We start from the raw sequence: 27,683 nt of genomic DNA, 5'->3' as shown, positions 1-27,683 counted from the left end.
TGTGTGTGTGTGGGATATGAAGTTGTATTTCCCCTCACACATTGCTCCAGGCTTCAACACCAAGTGGAGCTGCCAATCAAAGTGATTCCCACAGTGAGTGTAGGGTGGTGGTGGTGGTGGGGGGAAGGTCGGGGCTGGGGGTGCCCCTATTTCTATCAAACTCACAGAATAGATAAAAATTGCGTTTGACTACATTCATCTTTGTACTTTTTTTTTTTTGGTTCAAAATGTATTTCAAATGTTTTTTCCTCATTACAAGAGAGAAAGTGTAGAATAAGAGATATAAGAGAATATCTTTATCACCTTCTAGAACCAGATACTGTAGGTGCGTGTGACAGATTGTGTACCTGCCAGTGCCAGGTGTGCGGTGTGAATGAATTAGCGAGCACAGCAGGCTGTAACAGTTGCATCATGACGTGCATGATGTTGCAGCTTTTGGATTTAGTGTGTTGACTCCTAAAATGAACAGCAAACAACCTAGATTTAATTTTGTGAAGCCCGTTAAAAAGGCACATACACTACCCAGGCAGATCAGTGTTTTCCCTTATCTTAGTGCCAGCCTTGCTTTTCCATGCTGGCACGAGTTGGTCACAAAAGCTCCCCAATCTTCTTTCTGTTTCTCTGTAACAGGCCGTTTATCCTCCCTGGCAGTTCCTGCTCAGGAATGTACGTCATTTCATTCAATAGTTTCACTGAAGAGGGTAAAAAAAAAAGCTTGTTAGCTTTGTCACTAACAGGGCAATAGGTTCCCTCAAAGTTCAGCACTGTCAGCACGACGTACTGTTGGTCAATGTTGAGAATTTGTGGGTCAAGTTCATGAAAGTTCCTCTCAAACGCAAAAAGATTGTAAGGATTTGCTCCTTTAAAATGCTGGAGTGACCACTCGGTTAGTCTGAGAATTAGACTGAACTGCCATTTCATTTTCATTTCATGATTCACTGTGATGTTGACTGAAGAAAAATGCAAATGTTTGCAATTTGTGTTTTACCTGTTCCAGCAGGTCCTCCACCTTCCTCTGCCAGCCCTCTCTTGCCGCCATCATCTCCAGCTCTTTCTGCTGGGAGACCTGAGTCAGCGCTGCCTGCTTGTCTACTTCATACTCCTCGTTCAACTCCTCCTTCAACAAACGCACTTCTTCCCTGCAGAGAGGCAGGCAGAGTTGGGCAGAATTATTCTTAATTGTGTAATTGTGTATCATTAACTGTCCTGCTAAATGATATCAGTAAATATTGCCCGCTTCTATAAACTGTTCATTTCCTACTCGTGCTTATTAATATCCATGAGCGCTTCGGCAAAAAAAAAAAGTCGACTTGTCACGCTAATAACAAGTGTGACTGTGAAGGGGAGGGGGCGAGAGATGACAGAGATGAATGAGAAAACAAATGGAAAGAGCAAAACATGGGGAAGTGAGACTGACAGGCAGACAGTGAGTGTATGAGGAGAGAGGAGGGAGCTTTTTTCTTTTACCGCAGTGCATCTCTCCATTTCTGGTCCAAGTCGTCTGCCATCTTGTCCATCTTCTGTTTCTCCTCTGTCCTGATGGACATCACTCTGGCCTCATGCTGCTGTTTCTGTGTCTCAATCTCCTCCTGCAAACACAAACAGGTGCACAAATCTTAATCAAAATGTTCTGTTAGTTCGTCTGTGGTACCATCCCTTTTTGTTTTGTTATCCTACCCTTTCCTGCCCTTTCTTCCACCTCTCAGGCGCCAGCATGCTTCATCAAAAAGCCAGGGAAACCCCCTCCCCACACACCTTTCTTTTAGATATCTAAAAAATCTAAATCAAACATCTATTTCACACTTTAAGCCACAATTCAGGTTAGAATAAAGGACTCAAAGAATGAAATGGGTTTCACTGTATGTACTTGAAATGTGTGCTCTAATCCCTTGTCAGATAAATGATTCGTTATGTGAGTTTGGCTGTTTGTTGGTGACGGAGTCCTGAATCCTTCAGAATAACAGTGCAACACTACTAAAAGTAAGAGCATCTTCTCAAATTGCTATCTCTGACCAGATGCAGCATTTCAGTAGCCGGGGGCTGGATGACTCACAATGCCCACCTCCACATCTATTTATAATGCCACAGCTACAGGGGATTTGTAATGTGCTGGTTTCAAGGCAAAAACTAACTTCACCGGGTCAGCTGTTTCCAGCTGCTGAAGAGGCTCCGGGGTTTATCTGCCGATGAGCTCATTAAAAGACACTCAAGGCTCTCATGTTCATCTTTGAGGAGAAGTGCCTGAGCGGCTAAATCCAGACTAAACTGTTTACAATGACAAAAATGATCTTCTAGACAACATTTTACTTTTTGAAAAGGTGAAAATAATTTTGAGGGTCTCTCTCTATATATATATATACATATATATGTATATATGTATTTATAGTGATGGAGTTGCATCAATATGCTAAGTTAAGTCCAAGCTGGGCTGGGTGTCACACACGAGGCATGAGAGACAACAAAGAAGAAACACTCAGTGGAGATGAGTCACGTTTCACTGTAACAGAGCTTATTATTTCATCGAGTCTGTCATGGTTTGCTATGGCAGACACTTTTTGTTAGTTTTGTTTTGGAGTTTTTGCACTTCCTGTTTTATTTTGTATTGGTTTCCTTGAGTGTCTGTGTGTTGCTTCTTGTCATGGTCCTGTTTCTGTGTAGTGATTGTCTGCCCCGCCCTAATGTGTTTCACCTGTGTTCAATCATCCTTGCCTCCCTTGTCTATATAGTCCTTGTGCTTCCCTTTGTCTGGGTCGGTTTGTCTGTTTAGTTCAGGGTTTGTTCATGTCTGTTCATGTCACGTTCACGTTTTGTAAATAAACCTGCCTGCACCGTTTCGCAAGAGTTGACTGCATTTGGGTCCAACTTACCTCGCAAATCCTTGACAGAGTCATGAAAACAAGAAATGATATTTCAGCTAAATATTGCAGCGTGACATCAACGTTTCAGACGAAGACAAGTCCAATACACTTCTATTAATTGTCTCTGTTCTCGGTTCTTTCTACCGTCCTTTCAGAACGTAATCAGCTACTCGAGGGTTCACACCCCGCCACACAATAGCTGGTCTAGATTCACAAGCAGGGCTCAGGCTGTGAATACGAGATTCAATCCTGTGTTAGGATTGCCTTTTTTTTTTTAACAGTCCAAATCCCTTTTTTTTTATAGAGCTGGTGGGAAAGCAAAGAGCAGCACTCAGCGTTTCCATGTAATTATCACTCCTCATTCAGTCTCTCTGTCCTCTGTCTCTTTTAAAACCCTTCTGTCTGTCTTTTATCAGCCATTCTTTATCTACTGATTTTCTATGGGAGTTTCAGTGACTTGTATTTTAACTTCATCTGTGTTCAACTTCATACTTGTGTAGTTGAAGTACTGTATTTCAATTCATTCATACAATATTGTTACTAGAAAGATTCTTAAAATATTAACATGATATCTTACTTATATCTTAATATAATAATGATAATAATACAAATACACAGACAGACACAACCCTCTTCCTCCCTCTCTCCTCTCCCTCATACTAGCAGGGCTCTTTTCATACACAGGACCACTTCACTCATAATAGCCTCATCATCATTATCTCACAGCTGGCCTTCAGTGCTGCACTTATTTCTCATTCAATGCTCATTTCCTGCTTTCAAAATGTTCCCCCAACGCCTCCCTCCATCCTTCCTTCGTTCATTTCCTCTTTGTTTTCCTCCGTCCCTTCTGCCAGACACAAGTTAGTTAGAATTGAATTAGAATGGCGTGCTGATTGGCTGACGGGTTGTTCTCAGAGTGTGTGATGGACAAACTTACCGGCTGACTGTCACATTGACTGACAAGGCAAAGAATCAAATACCTGATTGGCCTGCTGACTGAAAACAGAAGCTAGTCAGCTATTGATCCTTGCTGTAACTATCTTCCGCAACAAGTAAGTAAATTCCTCATCATTTCCAAACTGTTTGCTATTACCTGTGAGCATAACCTCCGATTGTCAGGTTTCATCCTCACCTGTAGGTCAGTCAGCAGGTTACTGGTCTCTCGGACTCGGGCTCTAGTTGCATCCAGCTCTATCTTGAGCTTCTCCTGAGTCTCCTTCAGGCAGGTGATCTGTGTCTGAGCTGAACCCAGGTTCTGCTGCCCCTCCCTCACCAGCTCCTGGAGGTGGGACACCTGAAGACATCACCAGAGGGTTATTACGTCATCGCCGGATCGAATCAGTCAGAAAATCAGGAAATGGGATCAGTTGCATTTTAGGAGTAGAGTTGACTAAATATTTCGTACCTCCTGATTGGCCATGTTGAGTTTGGCCGAGAGCTCCTCCTTCAAGTTGTCCAGTTGCTGCTGGAGACGGTCTCGCTGCTCCTCTAGCGACAGACGCTTAATCTCAAACTCCTGACTCATTTTCTGTAGAGGAGAGGAATGAAATATGATGAAAAGATGAGCAGAAGAGGAAGAAGAATAAGAAAAGATACCATCACTACCATTTACAGTACCTACTTGAAAACACAGATTATCAGTGCATGTGTTTACTATGAAAGCCTGCTGGCCCTTTTGCAGAAACATGAATACAGTGGCAAAGCAGTTCCTATTGAAATACCCTGAAAGTATAATCTTTAGAAAAAAAGAGGGAGAGTAAAGAAGCCACTGGACAGTAAATCCCATTTGTGACTGAATATGGAGTCGTGGCAGCTGTTGAGCGTGAAGCGCCGCTACTGAATGAATGAGGCACACGTGAGTTGTCATTTAAACTTAAAAGGGCATCTCGTCTAACCAACCAGTTTCTATAATCCTTCAAACCACAGCATTAAATCCTTTCTGGGCCATTCTGAATTTCTCCTTTTTCCCTATGTTTAGTCTGTTTCTCAGTCTCCTTTCTGCTCATCCCTAGCACTGATATCTTTAGTGGATATATCCTATCATCTTATTGTCTATTATCTTTGTTGTAGTGGTCACACTGTATGCACTGTTGGATAAACAGCACGGCCTCCTCCGAGACATATTTCTGGAGTTCAGTCTTTGGTATTTATTTTATTTTACTTTACTTCACAGCTCCTATCGTGGATTAGGGAGGTTGCCCAACAAAACACAGTCAAAACAACTGCAGAACTGCAGACGGCTCATAAACAAGAGGCCAAGCAGCTTCAGCTTCGCAGCCTGGATCATCACAATACTCTAAAATGCTCTAAAATGTGCATGCTGTTTCTGCTACATATATTTTTGAACTCCTCTCCACTGCCAATATTTGCAAAATGACACATACAAATTTACATTTTCTATTGTGATTCGAATTTCTAGGGCCAAATACCAATTATCGTCATAGATTGTGTATGACTAGAAGCAGATACTGGTTTGGACAATTCAGTAAAACATTAGTAAACTGATCATTTCAGTCAATTATCAATGAAAAATTCCAGAGTGTCAAACAAGACATCTGAAGACAACATGGGTTTGGGGAAATTATGACGTTTTCTGACATTTCATAGTACTTGATTAAATGGTAAATGGACTGCACTTCTATGGCGCTCTTCTAGTCTAGAGACCACTCAAAGCACTTACAATACTTGCCACATTCACCCATTCGCTCACACATTCATACACACTCAAACACTGATGGAGCAGCCATTATAGGCAATTTGGGGTTCAGTATCTTGGAGGCAGCTATTGTATTTAATATATTTGCATTGTCGACGGTCGGTCGAGCAAAACAAGACATTTGATGACGTCACCTTGGATTCTCACTGTTAATATTTTACTGGCTGATGATTTAACAAGAAAATAACAAGCAGAATAAACAATAATGAAAGTAATGTTCAGCTGCGTCACTGATGTTAACCTACTGTCAGCCGCCCACCACCTGCACCAAGACTCGCATGTGCAATCCGTAAGTTTATATAGTGTCTCCTGACTGCAAAGGAGTGACGGTTCTGAGGGACAGATAACAACAGCAAGACAAGAAACAAACCCATCAGATGAATGGATTGAATTCATCTAGATCCACAGCAAAGCAGGCGGATTAAAGATTCTACAGCTGTCTCATGCGGCCTTAACTAGACTGTGCTGAATGATGAATTAACACACCACAAGCAATTTGTAGAATTAGTCATTTTATTGCCTCGGTGTGGAAACTCGTTAATATCTTGCTGACAGAGATAAAAGGTAAAAGTGAAGATGTATAATATGAAATTTAAAAAAAAAAAAGATAAGTTGTCTTCTTTCTTTCTGGTTACCTCTTCATCTCACCCTCTTTGTCTTTTGCATCCTCTTTTCGCACCAAATAAAAACAGACATTAATCTAAAGATGATGAGGCACAGCACAGCTCTGTCTTACATAATACACCCCCCCTCCCCCTCCCTCTTTCTCTCCATCCGTTCTCTCCATCGCTCTTTCTTTCAGGGAATCTATAAACACACACCCACATGCTCACACACCGCTCTCACTTGGCTTGGAGGCAGGATTTAATGTCAATGAAAATCAGCCAATTAGCAGTCAGCTTCAAACAGCATTGAAAGTCTGAGCTCATGAGGGGGAAAAAAAGAGAGGAATGTTATGAAAGAGGATATGGGAAGAGACAGAGAGAGAACATGGAGTTCAATATTATTTAAAACTAAAAGAAAAGTCATTTCAGAAGCAGAGAGCATGTCTTCATTTCAGAGGTAGAGCTGTAAATTTTAAAGAATGATCTGTAACTTTTGAGAGTAATGTGAGTTACTCTGTGGTGGTTACATATCATGCTGCCTTCATGCCTCTGAGCTCGTTCACTTTGACTGGATGTCAACAAGCTCCAGTATGAATGAGATTCTTAATGTTTACTGAGTGCAGGTGGAGCCACATGAGCGTGAGTAAATGGGGTGTAATGTACTGTAAGGGCTGCATGGAGGAGACAAACAAGCGCTCCTCCTCATCTACTACTCTACGGTAAAGTAACACTATTATTAACCAATCAGATAGCCACTCTATTGGCCAAAGCTTGGGTACATACATACGTTCCCTGACTGGAAACGGACCAATCGGACAATCATAGTCTGACTGGAACTTGACCTTCATTTCAAGTGGTCTCGGTCTGGGCTGAGTTTGATTAACAGGTTTCACTCCAGCCAGAACCAGCTGAACCTGGATGCACCAGAGTTTGTTTGAACTGGCCTGAGCAGGTTGCATGTGAGAACACTGTTAAATTAAGCAATCATTGATCAGGAAAATGCACAACAGATTTTACATTTAGATTTGATTTGGATATTGCACTTGGCCATATTGCGATTTCAATTCAATAGCCCGAATTCAGACTAAAAAATGTGCTACTTATTTTACGGTAGTACGATATCTAATCGCTGGTTTTCCCATCTAAGGGCTAAATCCTTCAACACTATGCTGAGCTCTGAACAGCTGTAAGTGAATCTCTGTGGTTTTGGGTTTAGTTTCCGTCCTACATTGCTGCTCATAGTTTCATCAGCAGATATCAGCCTCATTGTTGACACACAGCACAGCTTGAACGGGTGCAGCTGCTCATGTCTTGCATCAGTGCAAAGAAACCCCACCACCCCCTGCCCCCAAACTGGAAGATGGTGAGGCATCAAAACAGACCAGTAAGGCAGAGTAAAATCCTCCTTGCTGCTTTAAACCACTTGTTGTTGGTAATTTAATACTGTTGTGGCTGGTAAATGAATCAGGGTAAATTAATTTAACCTGTGTAATCTGATCTGCTGTTCTTGCTCCTTTGGCATCCAGGACATTTGTATTCAATCCACGTAGCCCCTTTGAACTGAGAGACAGAGAGGACGGAGGATGAGGAGAGAAAAAAGGAACAACTGGAGGTTGGAGGGGGAAAAAAAAAACAGATGACAAAATGACAGGCGCAGAGGGAAATACAGGGAGATAGTGATGCTGTTTTCACATCTTAGTCTTAATGTTGACCTAATTAAATGTGTGCAGTCAGTTGCGGAGGGAGGCTGCTCATTTCTTAGAGACACAGATTTCTTTAACAACTGCGGCCACTTGCTCTGAGCAGGAAATTTAATTGCTGCACAGAAAAGAGAGACAGTAACACTCGGCTGTATGTGTTTGTAATGTAATTGGTGATTTCACTTTTCACTTGCTTTTTCCATGTTTTGTCTACTTTAAAGAAAATGGTTAACAAACAAATATATTAAGAACAAACAATCTCTGACTCTGTTTCCCTCTGGTCCATTTGAAATTGTGTCCAAATATGTGAAAATAGTCAAACCACAGGAGAGCAGCTCTGTAGCTGAGCTTGTGATTTTTATTTTTTTTTTTAGAGTGACACTGACAGAGGGTTTGACGCACTCAGACAGCAGTATGTAAATGTAAGATTCAGCCATATGGTAACAGAGTAAACACGGCATCACAGTGTTCAAGAACAAATGACTAAACCATTCATCACTCTTGCCAAATTGCTTAGACTTGAATGGGATTTATACATATTTTGATGATTTCCAAATGCGTTAAGTATGTGTCATAACTGTTCACTCCTGTATCATAAAAGAAGAAAAACTCATTCTTTTCAACAGCCGAGCACAGAAATGCTAAACACTAATCCCGAAACACTGGACTCACCGTCATGAGGAGTTTCTTCTCCTCCTCTTTCTCCTGCTGGGCCTCCTCCCTCATGGCCTGGTGTTTCTCCTCCATCTCCTCCAGCGCTCTGACCTGCGCCTCCTTGAAGCGAAGCGTCTCCTCCTCAAAGTGTGCTCTGAGTCTGGAGAGCTCCTTCTCGTAGCCCTGGTGCTCCTCACGCAGAGACTGAAGGAGGAGAGAGGAAGTTGGCTTCACATGATTTTCTGTGTCGTCTTTAAGACTGGACTGCAACTGAAGATGGGTTAAAAGTACCTGTTCTAGTTTGAGCACTTGCTGTTTGTGCTGTTCGTTGGTGGCCTGGCTCTGGTTGAGCAGAGCCTCCCTCTCCTCCTCCAGCCTGCTGATTTTCTCCTTCAGCCGGCACTGCTCCTGGTCCAGGTTCCTGATGGTGGCTTCATGGGACATCTGTGTCGCCTGCAGCGAGCCGATCTGACCTGGGAACAGACACATCAAACTCTGTCTGTCAAAGAGGCTCCGCAGTCAGCAATGAGACCAGTTAAACACTCTGAATCCAGCTCTCCACCACAGGCAAACCAGGAAATTTGGCAATATTATTGCTCTACAACAAGGCTGGAGAAAACAAAGAGAAACTCTGGGCTTCCTTCACCGATCTGCAACGAGCCATGTTGTAAACTGCTGATTTGCAAAATGAGCTTAATTTCCTCTTGCTTTTATTACGACATGTTTCACTAATTAAAACAAATGTATGAGCATGCGAGAGCCATTATCTGCAATTGTGAAATGTGATCCTGCTGACATTTGCACACCTCAGGTGCCTGGGAAGTTAATGCTCTTTACCCCCACTGAGATTGTTCTTACCTGGGACTGTGTTTCCCCAATCTCTTCGATGACATGGCGACGAAAATGTTCATGAGCAATCACCTCCAAATCATGACCAATAGTCATAAAGCATAAAATTAACAGATTGTCCAGAGAGTACTGAACACTATATCAGTAACTTACTGGCTTTGTGCAGGATTTCAGTTGCCTGCTGTTGAACTCGTTCCCTGCTGCCCTCTAGTTCGTACTCCGTGTCCTTCAGCTGCATCACCCAGATCTCTCCGTCCTGGATGGCTTCTTCCAGCTGCTTGTGCAGGTTCTGCAGCACACGGGCACACACACACACACGCACGCACGCACGCACGCATGCACGCACGCACACACACACACACACACACACACACACACACAAACAATCCAACATTTGGTATTTTAAAACCCAGTCATATCCCACCACAGCCTGGAGTCACATAAACCTACCCAGCTATTCCTGCTCAGCGGATTTGCCTGCAGGACCATCAGCGCACACCACATTAGATTTCCCACCACTCGGAGATCCTTGAAAACAGCTTTCGCCCTGAAGCTTTTACTTTTGTTTTTGTTTTCATCCAATTTAACCCACTTTCCTACACAAATTCAACCAAACGATGACTCTCATACTATTTATGTTTTATTAATGCAAAGAGAAGAGGAAATGGGTAGTTAGTATGAGCAGTGTTGTTGTACGCACATCTGATGAATCAGATGTTTTTATTTTGGTTTTATTCATTTTATTCAAACTATTGAAGACAGAAAACCATGATGTTCATCCACACACACACCTTGATTGTTCCCTCGGCGTTGGCCAGTGACGTCTGCAGTCTGTTGGTCTTGTCTCGGTTCTCTCTGGCCTCCTCCTGAGCTTTCTGAAGCTCGCTCCTCAGCTTGGACAGCGAGCGCTGCAGGGCCGCTTCCTGAGCCTGGAACTCCTTACGGAGCTCGACCTTCACATGAGCAGAAACATTCACGTTACAAACTGCTGCAGAAAGTAAGATTGTAAAATGGTGCAGTATTCCTTTAACAAAGTGCGTTGCTGGTTTCTTTCTTCTTGTCTGATTATGTGATTTGGTTTTACCTCAGTCCTTTTCCAGGCCAGCAGGTTCTCAGTCGTGAGTTGGTGTGTTCTTCTCATGGCCTCCAGCTCTCTCTCATAATACTCCTGAGCCTTGCCCAGCTTGGCTTCGTACTCCTCCACCAGACGGACCTTATCCTTTGTTAGCTCCTCCACCCTCTCCATCAATGCCTCCACCTGCACAGAGAGATGGATAAATGGAAAGTGAGTCTTTATGGGGTTTTCTTTTTTCTCAGATTTGAATGTTGCTCATGACATCCAAAACCTGCCAAAACATATTCTGAATTTTAAGTAAAACACTGAGCACATTTAACATCTTATTTTTTTTTTTTAAGATTAGCTTTTGGTAAATCAGTTATATTGGACAGTAAATAGTTGAGAGAAAAGGAAAAATGGGAGGAAAATAAGGGGATGACATGCAACAAAGGTCCAAGGCAATTATATTATAATCAAAAGCCAAGTGCGCCACCAGAACAACCCTACTTGTTTCAGTTTTCATGCCAAAAACTGAAAACTTAGTAAGCCTCCGAAACAGCAATTACCCCATCAAGTAACTTGCTGTATAAACTTGCTTCAATCCAAAAATGTTAACCTTCCAAAAGGCACATCTATCTTCCTGTCTCTCTCACTCTTAGCCCACCTCTTGTCTATGGAGCTCAGCCAGTTTCTCCTGGTCTTCAGTGGAGGTGGCGCTCTGGTTCTGCTGGTTGTTGAGGAGTTCCTCCACCTCCTGCCGGTGGGTGGACCTCAGCTCCTCCAGCGCTCGCCGCTTTTCCGCCTCAAACTGGGCCTGAGCCTGGCTGAACGCCCGCAGCTTCTCCTCAAAATCCCGACGCATCTCCTCCACCTAGTGAAACCACGAAACATTTTCTATTCTGTTTGAACCGTTCATATGTCATTGCCAAGCTAATCTCTACCTGTGCCGGGCTAAATGCTCACAGCATCTCTTCGAAATCCCTCTGTAACAATTAAGAAAAGAAAGTACTTCTACCTCATGCTGTCAGGATACGTATATTGGTTTCTCTCAAAACAAATACTTGCAGCTTCTCTACGCCTCTACATGTGCGAACGGCAGCAACTTGTCCGTGTTTGCTGTTGCATCAAATAATCTGGCAGACGGGTTGAAAAAATATATATAAAAATGCAGCGTGAGATGTGATGTTACGTGATGCTAGCAGACTTGCTCAGGTTGGTAAAGAGGCTGTCTCTTTAGTCAAGCCGGGACTAGACAGTATGAAGGCAGTGGCAGTGAGGAAGACGAGGGACTAAGACCAACGCTGACACAGACCAATCCCAACATAGGAGGGAAGTGATGATGAACTGAGCTCAGTCAGCCACCAGTTCATCCCAGCTAATTAGACCTTAGGTTTTCATTTATGCCCACTGCCATCAGACTCCACAGAAGCAGGCGAATATGACAGTGTGTCATGGTATGATATGGTATGTGACATGGCATGGCATGATAAAACATGATATATTTCATGACATTAGATTAAATTTGATTGTAACTTTATATAACATCTGCAAACGGTCTTTATTGGATTACGACATAGCTGTTTGATCGGAGACATCTTACTGTGTTAAGAGGGAGTGAACACCTTCACTCCGCCGGGCGAACATGGTGCAAATAAGCAACCCGCAGCTTTCTCCAACAGTTGAGGCAACTCTGTGCAAAGCAGCAAAGCTTAATGTGTGTGTTTACCTGTTGTCACGGAAGCAAGGGTCATACAAAAGAGGAATCTGGTTGACGGTGCACCTCTCCTGTTTCTGAGCGACGTGACACTGTTGGGTTTCGCTGCTCTACTGGCTAGTGGCACTTATAAACGGTACAATATGTCAGAGTGGTCATGTGGACATCCACAGTGCTGGATACAAACAACGAATAACAATGCAATACAAGTACCCACTCTGGAGACAAAGCTCCATTTTATTTTATTACTAGTAGAAGCCTGATATTTTTGCCCTGCCTATTGTTAGAGTTGATGATCATGTTTTATCAGAATTAAATTGGGTCCATGGGGTCATGTGATTATATATGTGTGTGTGTGTGTGTGTGTGTGTGTGTGTGTGTGTGTGTGTGTGTGTGTGTGGTTGTAAGTAAAGCCTTACCTCTCTGCTCATAGAAACCACTCTCTGTGTGTGTTGTGCCTCAGTGCAGAGCTGGGAGTCCTCCATTCTCTGTCTGTACATCTCAAACTCTGCTAAAGCCTGACAGGAAGAAAATATTACAGCAACTGAACTACATGATTTTACATCATATTAAAACACTGAAATTTCATATAATTATTTGTATGTATATATATATATATTATATCACAAGATTATTAGATGCTTCATGAAAGGCTGCTGCGGAACTGTGACGCAAAATAACATGAAGACGTAAGAAAGAAAATGTGTTTAAAACAAACAAAGCCTCACTAAACACAGCTGAACTAAATGAAGCCCCGTGGTGCCCAGCAGCAGTGAATGACCTGTCTTTTCATGTGTTCGTGGAGTTCAACAGATTCTTCCAGACTGGCCAGCCGCCGCCTCAGGTCCGCCTCGTCCGCCATCTTGCTCTTGTACTGCATGATCTTGTCCCTAGTTTCCGTCACAATGTGTTGGACCTGAGCGGGAGAGCAAAGCAAAACAGGCAACATCCTGAATGCTGCAGAAATGATTTCAAACTCGAATATTTTTTTTATGTCACACATTATAAAAAGTAGTGCTCCGCTGCAACATGTAGAGGTTTGTGAAAACCTACACACAGAGTAGGTGGAAATAAGAGCTAAAGGGAAAAAAATGTGGAAATAAATAAAACTAGGAGCCAGCAAAACACTGCTGCCTCCAAGAAATGTTTCTTGGCAGGGGAGAGGAGTCCCACTTTGAAAATTTAACACTTGAAAGCAACACTAATTTAATCAACAACTTAGACCACGGTACACTAAAGCTTCTCTCTGAAAGCAATATCAATGAAATTAACAACATTTAAACCGGATTCACATCGGCTTCGGTCTTATCCTTAAACGAACTCATCACAGGTTTTAATCTCAGAAGAGATTTATTCTACTGTACATTAGATTAAAGGCATTAAGAGCATGTAATTGCAGTATTGGTGGGTGGGTCCGTTGTTGACTGGTTCCCATCAAGACCAATTACACTGAATCGTCTGATCCTCCTCAAATAAACCGCTCTCTCTGCCATGATGCACTCACACTAGAGTGAATGAAGTGGACAAGCAGGAGAAGCTTCTCCAAGTCAAATTAGCTGCTGTGGGATCTTGTGCATAGCAGCAGCCATGTGGTGGTTATTCAAGGTAATAAGCAGTAATATGAAACACTTTGGTATTGTGCATCACACTGGAGATGGAGCATATACATACAGGTGACAGATGAAAGGAAAACGCTGAACAAATGAGAAACATATCGATTGCAGGTGCCTCTATACGGGGTACAAGCAACCATTGGTGTGGGGGTTTGACGGGTAGGAAAATGATGCGAGTCATATGATACGGCCTTCACGGTCTCTAGATTCAACCCTAATTGACACCTTTGGGAGATTTTGGAGTGAAGCGTTCCCCTCCACCAGCATCTTCAAAACACCAAATGAGGGGAACATCTTTGGGAAGAACGGTGCTCATCCCTCCAGCACAGAATCTAAAAACCTTGACAAGCTATGCAAAGAAGCACCGAAGCTGATCTGGAGCCTTACTAACACACTTTATGCCGGGTTTCCTTTCACTTGGCAGCCCTCTGTACCTGCCACTTTCAGACTGCAGCAAAGGGAGTTAATCTGCTGAAAGCGAAGGGCTTCACACCTGCAAACTGTTGCAGGTAACAGATGCTTGTAAGACATTAAGTCTTCTTAACTCTGCCTAAATGGAATCACTTGATTTTTTGAACAGCCGAGAGTGAAAAGAGAAACAGACAAGCAGCATGAATATGAGAAGTTTGTGTGAATATGCCCTGTGCACGTTGCAGCAGTTTAACACTAAAATGTATCTTCTATCTCATGACAACTCATTTGTATCTAGTGAGAGGACCTTTTCAATTTGTAAAGATGATAGATAGTGACCTTATTCATCTGCTCCTGTGCTTTATATAATCGATGTTTGGTGCTTTGTGATGTCCGTACCTCGTCCTCGTGGGCTTCTTTCAGAGACTCGATTTCTTCTTCATGTTCGTCGTTCTTGGTGTTGAGGGCATAAATTACCTGGAGACAGGAAGAGAATTAGACAGCAGGCTGAAGACGGGGAAAAAGACGCTCTTATTAACTGTTTCGATATGAGATCAATAGCTCTACAATGAACAGTACAGCTCTGAGATGCATTCAACAACAGAATCAATACCAATAACTTCAGGAAAGTAGAGAAATAGATTTGGACTCTGATTAAAAACGACATTATCCACAGACAGAGTTGTGTATTCATAGCAGCTGCTCTAAAATATATTCACCTCCTTTTTCCAGACTGTTTTGTGTCAGTCTCAACAATCTGTTTCTTTAGCAACAGGTGTTTATACTCTAAAGGAAGCTAAGAAAAGTAGGGATATCTGTGAAAAGCCTGACTTGACAAACTGATCCAGGATTACATCATAAGCAAAGACAACAGTTGACGGCAAAGATGATAGAGAGAAAGCCAAGCAGCGCACACCTAACATAAATTATGCAACAAAAAAGACAAAAGCACCTCCGCCAATAAAAAGATCTTCATCCATCCTGCATAGCATAGCACTTCTCTGTAGTGTCCTACACAGCCAGGTGTTTGTGTCTGTTTCCTCCGTCAAGTTTCATCTTCTGTCGTGTCTCAGTCAACACAAAAATTTACTTTCAGTCCCACATGGCTCTCAGTGGTCACCTGTAAGCCCTCTGCTGCCTGTGGCTCCTCCACACACAAACCTAAGTGAATCTCACCTTGTCAGTCATGCTTGCTCTCTCTCCCGGGATTATGAGTAAGTTTTATGTAAGTGCTGGAGGTAAATGATACGTTGGAGCTTTAAAAAAAAAAAGAAAAAAAAAAAATCAGCTGCAGCAAATTGAAGTCCCCAGTGAGCAGCTAATATTCAGTCATGGTCAGCTAAATTACCACCCTGCCGGCATCAGAGCCAGAAGCTCCACATTTTTTTCCACTTACAGGTGAGGTGAAAAGTCATACATACATACATACAGCATGTAATGGGCAGATACATGGTAATTATCCACCATAGGGCATATCGACACAGTCATTTAATTACGACTGACATTTAAAGACCACTTGGTTCAACATCCAGGTAATAATCACAGCAGTGAATTTTCTGGTTATTGAAAGTTTCGCTGTACTTGACTTGGCAGGAAATACTGCACATAAACCACGGCTGTAATAAGAATAACATTTACCTAGTGAGAAAATTTCATGGCATTTTGGCATTTTAGGTGACACGATGTGAAACACTTGACTTTGCATAGATGCCTCTTCATCTAATTTCAGGGAACTCCACAGTGCTCCGACATCTGTTTGGCCAACTCATGCTCCTCCTCATCACCTCTTCAGCTTCCTGCTTCAGACTCTTTGTCTTAATCTCAACATGTTTATGTCTGTTGATGAACATTTCTGATATGTATGATATGATAATTCAGTATTTTTGTGTCCCAGCTTCCAGGCAGACTGTGTCTTGGTGCATGGTGTACACTTCTGTTATCCGAATTTTCAGTTTGAGCATCAGTTTGATCATTTCATGTGTTATTTTGCAGACAATTGTCATATTGTAGTATATTACAGTGATATTTGGAAACATCTTGGGCTGCCTCCTAAATGTCAGGCTGTAAGCTTTTACAAACTGAGTCTTGCCAGAAATGAACAAACTACAAAAGTAACTGTGATGGAAACAGAGCCAGACGGTGGTACAACAGCTTCCTCTGCCGTTTGTTCTGCCATAAATATACAAATGTGGATAAAGGTGCAAACTTTCAGGTGGTTCTCTCATCGCTGCCCACTTAAACACCTCCGCACACTGGGCTAATCAGTGTGCAAAGTGGGTGTTATTATCACACTGTCTGATTTATAAAGTTACATCAGATCCATTGTTGGAAAGAGGTGTTCGGTCACTGTTACATGTAGAAGCCGCCCTATCAAGGATCACAAGTCAATCGACCTATCAGAGCTCAAAACACTAAAGATAGTTTGCTATTGCAGCACAGATTCTGAGGTCACGGTTAAGTTGATCCTCAAAAAGCAAAAGACTACGAAAAAACCAAAAGTTAATTCACCCTGCTATTGAGTGCTGTCTGATATCCTGTAATTTGAACATAGCAGTGAAAGTGTTGCAACATAACAGAGACCATGGGTGTATTGACCACTGCGTCACTGCTGTTACCTCGACAGCATGTCGGCGTTTGAAAGAAGTCGGAGAAAGGTGGGTTCGAGTGCGAGCCTTTGATTCCCAGCAGTAAGTCAGCCATGGAAATGTTACTTTAATTATACATGATTATTTTAATGACACTGGCATGCCTTCTGCTTTTCATCTCTCTCTCTCTCACTCTCCTCTGCCTTTGCTCTCATCCTTTTATCTCTCCCTCTTTTTGTTCTTTATCTTCTTCTCTCTCTCCTCTCCCCTTTCTTCTTTGTCTCTCCATCTCCCAGGAATAAAGATACCTTGCATCACTACTTGCGTCTGCAGCCCAACATGAAAGCTTGTTTCTCATAAACAATCTTTCACAAAAATGGTTCTGTTACAGAATACATTCGGCAATAACATATTTATCTGTTGTTGCAGGTTTGGACTTATCAATCAATTCAACAGTTCTCACACAGTTTTGAAGGACCTGAATATCACAACCCTCAAAGACACATGTTCTTTCAGAGTAGTGCTGAAATAATTAGTCAGTTAATCAGTTACTGAAGCTGGGAGAAAATAGAATTAACATTTCTGATGATCAATAAACCGTTTCAGTCATTTATGGAGCAAAACATGTCAAATGGTCTTCTGTTCCAGCTTCTCAAATATGATGGAGCAGATGGAAACATTGTGGATAAAGGTGATGTTGCTTTTTGCCCTTTAAAAATGTGTAAATGTAAATTGCAAAAAAAGAATAGGTCAATGTAAAATGCTGCTGCGCAGAAACATCAACATAATCACTGAGGGAACAGAGGCGCCACAAATGGTCCACAAACGCAGTCGAGCAGTGGGCTGTGTGAGCTGCATTTAAACTGATCCGAATGAATTAAGGGTCAGATATGGTCTAGTTCATAGTTCACACATTACAGTCCACGCTCATGATTACAGGCTGTACGGAGGAAAAGCGACAGCACTAATCAACACTTCACTGCCAAGTTACAAAGATACTGTGTATGGGGTTGTTATTTCAATTATAATTGGGATATTTTCCCATTCGCCGCTCCTACATCTGATTTGACAGACATGATACAATTTGACTGTGTGTTTATTTTACAGTCTGAAGCTCAGCCGATTCTGATTTTCATCCTGGGATCTGATGGTTTTCAGATTTGAGAGTTTCAATGTCCCATGGTCTCCAAGGCGTATAAACCCTGACATTAATGATATGCTAAAAGAAGCCCTGAAAACCTATTATTATTTTGATTTTTTTGAGATTTCAATAACCACGTTTACAACTTAAATCCACAACTTTATGCACATTGTCATCTGAAGGGTTGAGCAAAGACGGTTTAGCTGTTGTAGACGACTGCATGGAAGCAGAGTGTGACATTAATGAGCACATTAAACTTTAAACGCGAGTTGATTTCAGTGTGTAAAGATGTAAACATGGTGTGAAATCCATTGCTTCCACTGCGCTGGAGCTGAATCTGTTTTTACAGACTTTATTGGCATCTGTCAAACAGACAGGTGCAGCCTGACGGGCCATGACAAGCCGATTAACATTCTCAGCAGCAGAGAACTGAGAGCATCCAGCCATGATGCATATGGCACAATACACACAGGTAAATACATCAACAATATACATAGATTTCTTTATACTGAGCATGTGCCACAACATTTGTTTTCCGTGTAATCTTCCTCTCGTTTTTATCAATTCATCTCTTAACCCATGAGCAAACACATGAAAGTGAAGTAGTGCATGCACATGCCCATGCCTGTATATGGCAAGTTCTACAATAAAAGAAAATCGAGAGGAGTGACAGCAGGTAGCAGCTTCTCTCTCTCCTCCCTCTTCTTTGCATGTGGGAGGTTTTCACAGGTAGTTTTCAGGCCCGAGGCTCCGATCAAACCAAGCCTAAAGGCGACACAACCGCCTGCAGCTACAGAGTTCAGTCATTCGGTGCTGGAAAAAAACAGCAGTAAGATATCCTGAATCCTCCTTTTGTGCAGCACGGTCCCTGCTGCTACTCATGTCTTTCTATCAGCTTGTGTGGAGGGAAAATTACCTTGTGCTTCCTCGTAAATATACCAGCTCCACAAGCTGCTTCTTTTCAACCGACCCACAGAAGCTTCAGGAGGCGAGCACAGAAAAACTACCTCCTGTGGTTGTGTGAATGATGATAAATAATGAATAATGCCTTCTCTAAGCCTCTTGGACAAAGATCAGCGCCAATACTGACCTGAATAAACAGATTGGACGCTGAAAATGAGGTGATTAATGTTATATATGGTCTCTTTGTCAATATCATAAAACTCTGTGACTGTGCTGTGCGTCACTGAGGTCTGCAGCCTTGGCCTCATGTTACCTCACATAAAAATGATTTCAGTGAGTTTCATTTAAAAAACGATTTTCTTCTCTTCAACCATTTATGGTCTGTTCAAACATGCTGTTACAATATGTTTTATGGTATAATTATTCTTGTTGCATGTATTCTTATGCAAAGCTATGCAGTGGAGTCCTTTTTTCCCCAAGCTTTAGTTTTAATGCATTCTATTTTAGTTTTCTCCTTTTAAATTGACAGTGACAGTCCCAAGCAAAGCAGATGCAGCTGTATAATCATATATGTTAAAATGGACCACTGTTGTCTTAATATCAACATTCAGAATTATGATATCAGGCAAAACTAGTCACCAGAATGAAGCTTTTCTTCAAAATTGCTTAAATTAATCTTTTAAATGATGATTTTTTTTTACCAGAATATAAAAAATATATAAGAAAGATTAAGTTTATTGCATCATTTTATTCCTGTCAGAGTGAAGGAAAATTTAGATCATTATGGTTCACTAAAACACCCCCGACGAATCTCATTAAAAGGTATCATTAGAGATAATTCAACTTCAGTTCCTCCGAACCGGCGGAGCACTGATCGATCCTACATGTGCTGTATAATCAATCAAACTCCACTATATCTATCATTACAGAAGTGGACAAATGGCTGGGTAACATTAAAATGTCATCAGTTATCAGCCAGGTTTATAATCAGAGGCCTTTTATAACGACAGTGTCAAATATAGAGCTGCTCAGCGCAGAGCGAAGGAGAACCAATGGTGGAAATGACAATAGGGCGACTCTGAGGCTAAAGGACATTTCTACAGTTGATCACTATTGACTGAACCACAGAATAAAGGTCGCTAATGTCTGGAGAAGAACAACTCCCATATTTGTCTCTAACAAAACTCCATTGCTCTGCTCTCATCATTTTCAGAGGATTAGCATCATATTCACTAATTAAAGGATTAATGAAAGCCTGATTCTCCGAGGTGCTGTATTCTTAACAGGATCCCACGACATGTGAGTTTTTAGTCCACAGTTTTCCTTCACCAGACACGACATGAAGTGGCAACACACACTCTGTTACCAATTAGCTGAAGCACATAGTGTGTTTTCTTTGTCCTCCCTGTCATGGTGTGAAAGCACTTTGCATCTGTTCCTTCTTTCGTTCTTGTGCTGCTCCGATGCTCCAAGGACACTCAGCACACACACTTTCCGCCCTGAGCATCACCACACGACATCACGACTGAGTCACAGACACAGCAGGCAAGAACGAAGGCACGCTGAAGAGAAAATATAGTTTTCTGTGATATTCAGATAAGAGCAGGTCACAAAGTTAAAGCAAAACATCTTTTGGTTCCACTTTGCTCTGGAAACACTGGATCTACTCTCTCTTCATACTGAATGCACAAAAGGAAACTGATATTTATACGCTGCATTACACTCAACAGCACAGACTTTAAGGCCTCAATCTGTGTTCGTGTGTGTATTTGTGTTCTCATAAACCTTTAAAGAGTGCTCTGACATTTTCGGAGATGTAAGGGTCCACAAGCCGGGCAAGACCCGCTGGGTAGCACCCACGGTCTACTCAGGGACATACTGATGTCTCAGAGTTCAAATCTAATATTTGCTGCTCTCAAATTGGTTTAATGGAAGGTTATTAGGCAAATACTGTTACACAACAGCGCTCTGTTTTTTCCTTCCTGTATGTGCTGGTGTTGTTGTTGCACTGCTGCAAGCTCTTTTAGTCTTCTCCCAAGGGATGCAGACTAACAAATCAACTCTTAAAAGACTTACCTATTCCTTTTGATAGTACTAAATCATCCTGATAATGTGTGCTGTCAGTTATGTCATCCTCATTGACATTTTCAATACTTTCTCATCATTTATTCAGGAGTGTGATGGCCATGCCGTGCACACAGTGGAAACTTAAGAGGCAGAAATCAATTCTATGATCTTTTGAGTGACCTTTTGACCTCTTGTCAGTGTTTCACCATTGCAGTCCAGCTGTGAAGCCACTACAATAACTACAGCCAGGCATTCAAGCTGACCTGGGAAGTCAGTCAACATGTAGGGCAAGCTCCAGATTTGAGTACTTTCTTCTCCTCCATCTGATGTGCTCTTCAACAAACAATAGCTCCACCAGGTGAGTGTAAAATAGCTGAGGAGATGACTCAAGGCCCTTACACAGGAACAGCCAGGTGTCAAGATGAGGAATTGCTCCATCTCTCCTCGGGGATGACGGCAGCTCTGAAGAAGTTATATTTTTCTCTTAGTTTTAATATATTTAGAATATGTTTTGTGCTATTGAACCAGCACTGCATTGGCTCTTCAACATGATGTAACCGTATGAAAGGCGAAACCCAGGGTGTCTTATTTAAATCGCTGCTACAGACTACTCAACAGATCACATGTGATCAGAACAGAGCAGTCTACTGTATCACCATGACGATAAGTATGTCTGATCATAGACCAAGGACAAGTACCTCATCAAGTTTCTTTGTCATTTAGATGCAGCAGAGAAATAAAAGCTTTGAAACTCAGCCCTTTAATTATATTCTACTGGTATGAATAAAACAGGCGCCTCTAGTTTCTCTTGGGAGTATGGGTTAAAACGCTTTTTGTTCAGTTGTAACCATTCGTTAATCAATCAATTAGTTAAGCAGAAAATTCCTTTGGATCGTTGTTCAAGTAATTTTCAAGCTAAAATGTCAAACATTCTCTGATTCCATTTTATTCATTGCGAAGATTTGCTGATTTTCTTTGTCTTATATGACAGTAAACTGCACATCTTTGGGTTTTGGATGTTGGTTTGGACAGAACAAGTGATATGAAGACATCATTATTGCTTCTGGGAAACTGCAATGGGCATTTCACCTTTTTTGGGCATGTTATGGACAAATTAAGTAAAACAATCTTTAAATAGTTGGAATAGTATTGGAATAGTAACTTCTGCCCACCATCCATTTTAATTTTGAAGCGTTTGATTTTCGTTATCTCTAATGTGTAACGTGCTTTTAAGGGCTTCTTCTGAAAGTCTCCAAAACAAGAAAGGTTCCCACAACTAGAAAATGTCCTACTTTCCTGTTTTACCTGAAAGCCCTGCTGCATTACAGGTATTGAAGGAAACAATGAGACACCTGCATGACTTCAACAACGGAGCGCACAGTGCGAAATTGAAAGAAATGCTTGCACATCACTGTTCACAGAGGTGGAGTGACTGCAGCTTCACAGAGAACCTGGATTTAGTTCATGCAAGAATCATCACCCAAACATAGTGCGGCGATATCTGATTCACTCATTTGAAAAGAAAATGTTTTCCACAGAGGAGTAACAATGCACCACGCTGAGCCTGACTAGTAAACAAATAGCGGTAGCCTGCAGATACTGAGACAGAAGCAAAACCAAGAGGCATAAATCTGCCATAACACTTTCAATTTTTAAAAAGCAAAGACAGCTGGACACAGAAAACCAGCAAGTGCTCTTTGCCGTTAAGGAGGTTTGAGAATACAACAGCAGAAATGCAGTAATATACAATGTTATTCCTGAAATAACTTGAGAAATCCATTTTAAGTGCATTTTCTAGAGCAGGGATGTCTGTGACTTCCTAAGACAGGGACCTGACCTTGACCCCCACTGTACCTTTTACACTACATTGTCTGCACTACTACACTTTCATTATCAATTAAATGACCAGTTCAGAACTCAAATATACTCAGTCTACAATGATATAAAACAGTACCAGAGGATGTTTGAGCTTCCACTAACAACCTGTACCAACCATACGCTACAGGTTGATACTATTCACGTCACACTCTCTAAAGACCTGTCAGTCCATTTGTAATTTGTAATTAGTGATAAGTGAGTTGAATCTTGTGTTTACGTGTATTGATTGTGGCCTCCTTCCATCCATCCATGGATCCTCTCCCAGCATGCACTGGGCAAGACATATCCTGGAACAGGTTATCAGGTGTAACACACAGAGACAGACAAACACAGTGTTATTCACACCAGTGCAGGCAATTTGAAGCTCACCTAACCTACATGTCTTTGGTAAACATGAGGAGACCCAGCTTGGATCCAAACACATTCCCGGGACTGACTTCAAAGAGTTAAATCTGTTATTTGTGGACCTTAATTCCACCACTGTTGTCCTGCCAATCTCTCCACCACTGCGAATCATTTTAATCAAGCACTGAAACACAATTTAATCCTGCATACCCACATTTTCAATCTATTTGCAATTCTGTGGATATTTGTCCAGCTTATCTGACTGTACACAGTGCCTAATTCTGCCTTGGAATAGTATCACCATGCCTGTTATGTAAAATTTTCTGTCCTTTACCCCTGCCTCCGTCTCCCCATGTACTGAATGGTTGAACAAACTGTTTTATTTACATTTTATCCACCCATCCACTGAGACAAAAGCCTAGATGCTGAAAACGTAGCTGCCACCTTAAATCTTCCACCAATGAAACGACACATAGTATCCCTGCATGCTACACTGGTTTCAGGTGGACTACAAAGAAAGAAGCAGCCCTGCCAAACCCCTGCATCCCTCCAAGATTACATAACTTCCCTCAGCCCTTGGTGGCAATGGCAGCCCCACCATGACAAAAAAAAAACACACATGCACAGATTAAATAATAGAGTAAATTCACAGCATCACATTCCTCTTGGCATTTGGAAACCTCTTCAGCTATCAGTGTAATCACTCATGAAATACACCACTGTCAGTTTTTGGGGTTTTTTTTTACGGGCAGAGTACAGTGTACTACAAGCCTGCAGAGAGTAGTAAGATTACAGGAGGATACAACTCTTTCTAGGTCTTGTTTTGAATTCACCTCATCAAAACTGCTGATACATAACTACCACTGTCCATCAGCAACAGAAAAAAATAACCCTCCTTGGGTGTTTAATGGTGACCTATGAACCATGCAAGGAGCATAACTGTAAAGTATCATCAAAACATGCTCCAAAATACCAGCACATGTTACATTGCACATGTTTGGTGCTAATGTACAGACAGTACATGTAAAAAAAAAAACAAAAAAAACGGCATAATAGCACCACATCCGTCCCCATCAGCGTGTTTACAAATGACACCCCATCCCACATCAGCACCAACACATCTCTACAGTACTACTCCACATCCACATCCCAACCTGCTCTAAATGACTTCACCACTACACCCTCCGTCATTCATTCACATCCACACACCTTGGTCAGTTGTGCTATCTTCTTGCTCATCTTCAAATGCAGGTCTTGAGTGTATTCCAGCGTTAAACTCCCGTCGTAAAACATGCTGGACGTTGGAGAGGGGGTATATTTGGTGTTGCTAGTCGAGGTGTTGTACGGAGGCTGCCAGCCTGTACCCGTCGCCATTTTCACCGGGAATAAACCCAAACACGACGCTTTAAACTCAAATAAAATGGAGCAGGAGCTGCTACGCGTTAAATCCGCCCATTGTTGTGTTTGTGGTTAATCTTCGGTTTAACTGAGGGAGAAAGACGGGGAGCAGGGACAGCGGGGCGCGAGACCGTCCCGTCGCACGCAGAAGCAGCGGGCACGAGCGGTCGGACTGATGAGAGAGGCGGGGACGCGCGCCAGATGCTCTGTTGCTTTACGTTTTAACGCAGCGCTCTTTGACGGCGCTTCTGTGCCTGGTGATGTGTTAAATTACAGACAGAAAACATCTGACATGTTGATGAAGAGCAGCCTAAAGTGAAGCAGGTCTTCAGTCCGGAGACGCACCAGCCTCACAAACTGCATGATAAAACCTTCAAGGCTGTCGGAAATACGGACGTTTGAGCACGAATATCTAACTAAGTAAACACAGCTGAGAGACTCACATAAGATCATGTCTTCAAGAACAACTTACCCAAGTACTATACTTAAGTGCAATTTTAGCCAGCCTACTTGTATTTTACTTTAGCATTTCCATTGTGTGCTACTTTATTCTACTCTTTTACAAGTTCTAGTAGTTCTAACTCTAGTTACAAGTGAGTTGCACGTTAAGATAATTAATACTAACCAATATTTGATATAAATTATATCTTAATTGGTCCAGTCTTTACCAGCTGCAATATTTAAACGATGATTACACACATATAAGTATTTATAAGTATAGTAAAAAATCAGGGTCAATCAGCAACTGTAAACATATGTGATGCTGTTGGTCTTCATTGACACTTTACTGCATTACATCACTCTGGAGATGATGAAGCTGTGACTAATCCTGCACTGACATCTGCTGGTGATATTCACAAACTGCAAAAGAATTAGAAAAGGATTAGTTCATCCAATCTACAAAACTAAGTCAGGGCTTGCTACACATTAAAAAAAAACCTCTGGTTACTTTAATTATGAACCTGATAAGATTGTTGGTCTCAGGTAAAGGATTAACTTTCACTCTCAACATCTGGGTGTTTATGTTAAACCTTTTTGCAAGCGTTTGCCTCAGCAAGCCTCCCTTGTCAATTAAAAGAGCGTATCACAGGTAAAAAAACAAATCATGTGATCACAAGGGTCACATAACAACTGCACACAAGCATACAGTACATTGCATACAGAAATAAAAATCTCAATTATTTTTGGTGATGTGTAATCCTGTGCATAGTATGCAGTTTATGAGACATTTTTTGAGACTAGTTTTGGTTTATCAGTTGCTGAGATTTCTGCCTCCATTGCAGTAATTTGTTTGTGATGCTCACAGCACTGTAAAATTACATTTGAAAAATGCAACCACATCTTGAAACAATGTCATGGATATTGTGGATGATCCACAAACCCCACCATGTGCAGTTTTCTTGACTGAATATATTTTGTGAAAGCTTTATAATCCCTTTTCCTATTTCATTGTTAATGTAAAATCTGAAAAGGCATCTGTATGTCTGTTGGTTATGTGGTTTTATTAAATGAGGTCTTGACCAGAACCACACTAGCACTGACACAACACTGTAACTCAGAGGACTCAGTACAAACACTTATCACTTGTTATTCACCTCATGAGACCATCCCACTGGATAATCATTGGCAATGAATGAAAATTAATCAAATCCACCCATTCTACGTGTTATCCCCGAACACACATGGTTACATTTGCGCTTATTGTCCTGTAGATGGCAGCATTTCCTTACTAATACCACTCATGGCCTGCACCAGGACCAGTGTAACATTACAAGTGTGGTCATGCTTTATTTTGTTAACCTAATGACTAAAGTGCAACACTGCATTTTTGTCTGGGACTGGCTGCCGTGTCATTTTCCACCATCACCACCATCACCTCAGTCCTCCTCCCTCCACCTTGCACCCCCTCCTTTGATTGACACCGTTCTGCTGCAGCCGTTTAGAGATGCCTTTTTCCAGATGCCTTTATCTTGTGCACCAGCTACTCCTGCTTAGTCTTTGCAGGAATTCCAGTGACAGGTGTGGACGGCTTAACTTAGCTTATAATTTTATATGCAGACATATGCTCTGGGCTTTTGGTCCTTCCTATAGTGAGCCTGTTTTGTAAGAAGTATTCATTCTATTCTATAACACAAGCTTGAATTGATTGTTGTCACCTTTGCTTTGTTTTCTTACTTACTATCTGATAAATAAATAGAGTGATTTAGATGACAATGATTAATGTCATGAAAAGTAGACCTCTGTACAGAAGATGGCTTCATAAAACTATCAGAAGTCAAATTACTCAGTAGGCAGCTGAATGGCCAATGTCAGTGTTATGTCATTTTGCTGGATTATCATCACTGAAGCATTTCTGTGTAAGTGGAATTTAATGACCTTACATACTTTTTCGTTGTTTAATCTACAACGATGCATCATATTTTATAAGCTGATTGTTGTATGTTCAGTCTTGATCTGCACAGTAGCAACAACTGCTGTAATATGAAAGTAATAGAGGACAAAGTACAGCCTGTTGTTTTTCTAACAAATTTTTGTGCTCTGATGTCTCCAGGGTCACATCCAAAGGGCAATGGCGAATGAGGAGCTTCCATATAAAACACCTAAACACCACATACCAGAACTTCAAGTTACAGGTACTTAAGTTTCTGAATTTTGTCTGCAGTTAGTTTGTGAATGGAGTTTTCATAACATGCCCAACATGCCAGTGGGCACTTGAGTTTACAAAGATGAATTAAAAATGAATCAGCCAAAATTACTTTACTGTGGGTTCAAGTGGCAGTCACATAAACTTTCACAATTTCACCAATTTATATTACATATTTATTTCAATTTAATTCAACAGAAAAAATGGTTACTAAATTCAAATAGAAGTTATGAAAAGGCATAACAAATGTCAATGGGAAACTTGAACCAACAGGAAACTCAGACATCAAACATCTGTTGACTGGAGGGTGTGCATTATCTAATGAAGTCTATCCATCCATCATCTAGCCTACAGCGTACTTGCTCTCCTAGATGACACTGGGTGAGAGGTGGGGTACACCCTGGACAGGAGGCCATCTATCAGAGGCCAACCATCCAGGCTCACAGTCAATTTAGAGATTCCAATTAACCTAAGATGTATGTCTTTGGGCTGTGGGAGAGCCAGGCCAGAGCCAAACAGGGAGACCATGCAAACTCCACATATAA

The 27,683-nt window shown here is 41.6% G+C and overlaps 1 protein-coding gene across 1 annotated transcript in view; it reads right to left on the bottom strand.

The window, feature by feature from the left end:
* fam184aa (family with sequence similarity 184 member Aa) overlaps positions 1-24,654 on the bottom strand; it is a 39,148-nt gene extending 14,494 nt beyond the window's left edge. Inside the window, exons 1-14 of the mRNA XM_056371090.1 lie at positions 24,306-24,654; positions 14,577-14,654; positions 12,935-13,069; positions 12,573-12,671; positions 11,104-11,310; positions 10,467-10,640; positions 10,174-10,335; positions 9,536-9,671; positions 8,825-9,006; positions 8,552-8,737; positions 4,264-4,386; positions 3,991-4,152; positions 1,468-1,589; positions 989-1,139 (exon numbers count right to left, since the gene is read on the bottom strand). Of these exons, the coding sequence (XP_056227065.1) occupies positions 989-1,139; positions 1,468-1,589; positions 3,991-4,152; positions 4,264-4,386; positions 8,552-8,737; positions 8,825-9,006; positions 9,536-9,671; positions 10,174-10,335; positions 10,467-10,640; positions 11,104-11,310; positions 12,573-12,671; positions 12,935-13,069; positions 14,577-14,654; positions 24,306-24,470 (2,082 nt within the window). The 5' untranslated portion in view covers positions 24,471-24,654. The remainder of the gene's footprint in view (positions 1-988; positions 1,140-1,467; positions 1,590-3,990; positions 4,153-4,263; positions 4,387-8,551; positions 8,738-8,824; positions 9,007-9,535; positions 9,672-10,173; positions 10,336-10,466; positions 10,641-11,103; positions 11,311-12,572; positions 12,672-12,934; positions 13,070-14,576; positions 14,655-24,305) is intronic.
* Between the last annotated feature and the right edge of the window lie 3,029 nt (positions 24,655-27,683).

Source organism: Seriola aureovittata, chromosome 24, assembly GCF_021018895.1.
Source record: "Seriola aureovittata isolate HTS-2021-v1 ecotype China chromosome 24, ASM2101889v1, whole genome shotgun sequence".
NCBI classification, from domain to species: Eukaryota; Metazoa; Chordata; class Actinopteri; order Carangiformes; family Carangidae; genus Seriola; species Seriola aureovittata.
The sequence above is the reverse complement of the archived record's forward strand: the minus strand, read 5'-3'. Positions and strand labels throughout refer to the sequence as shown.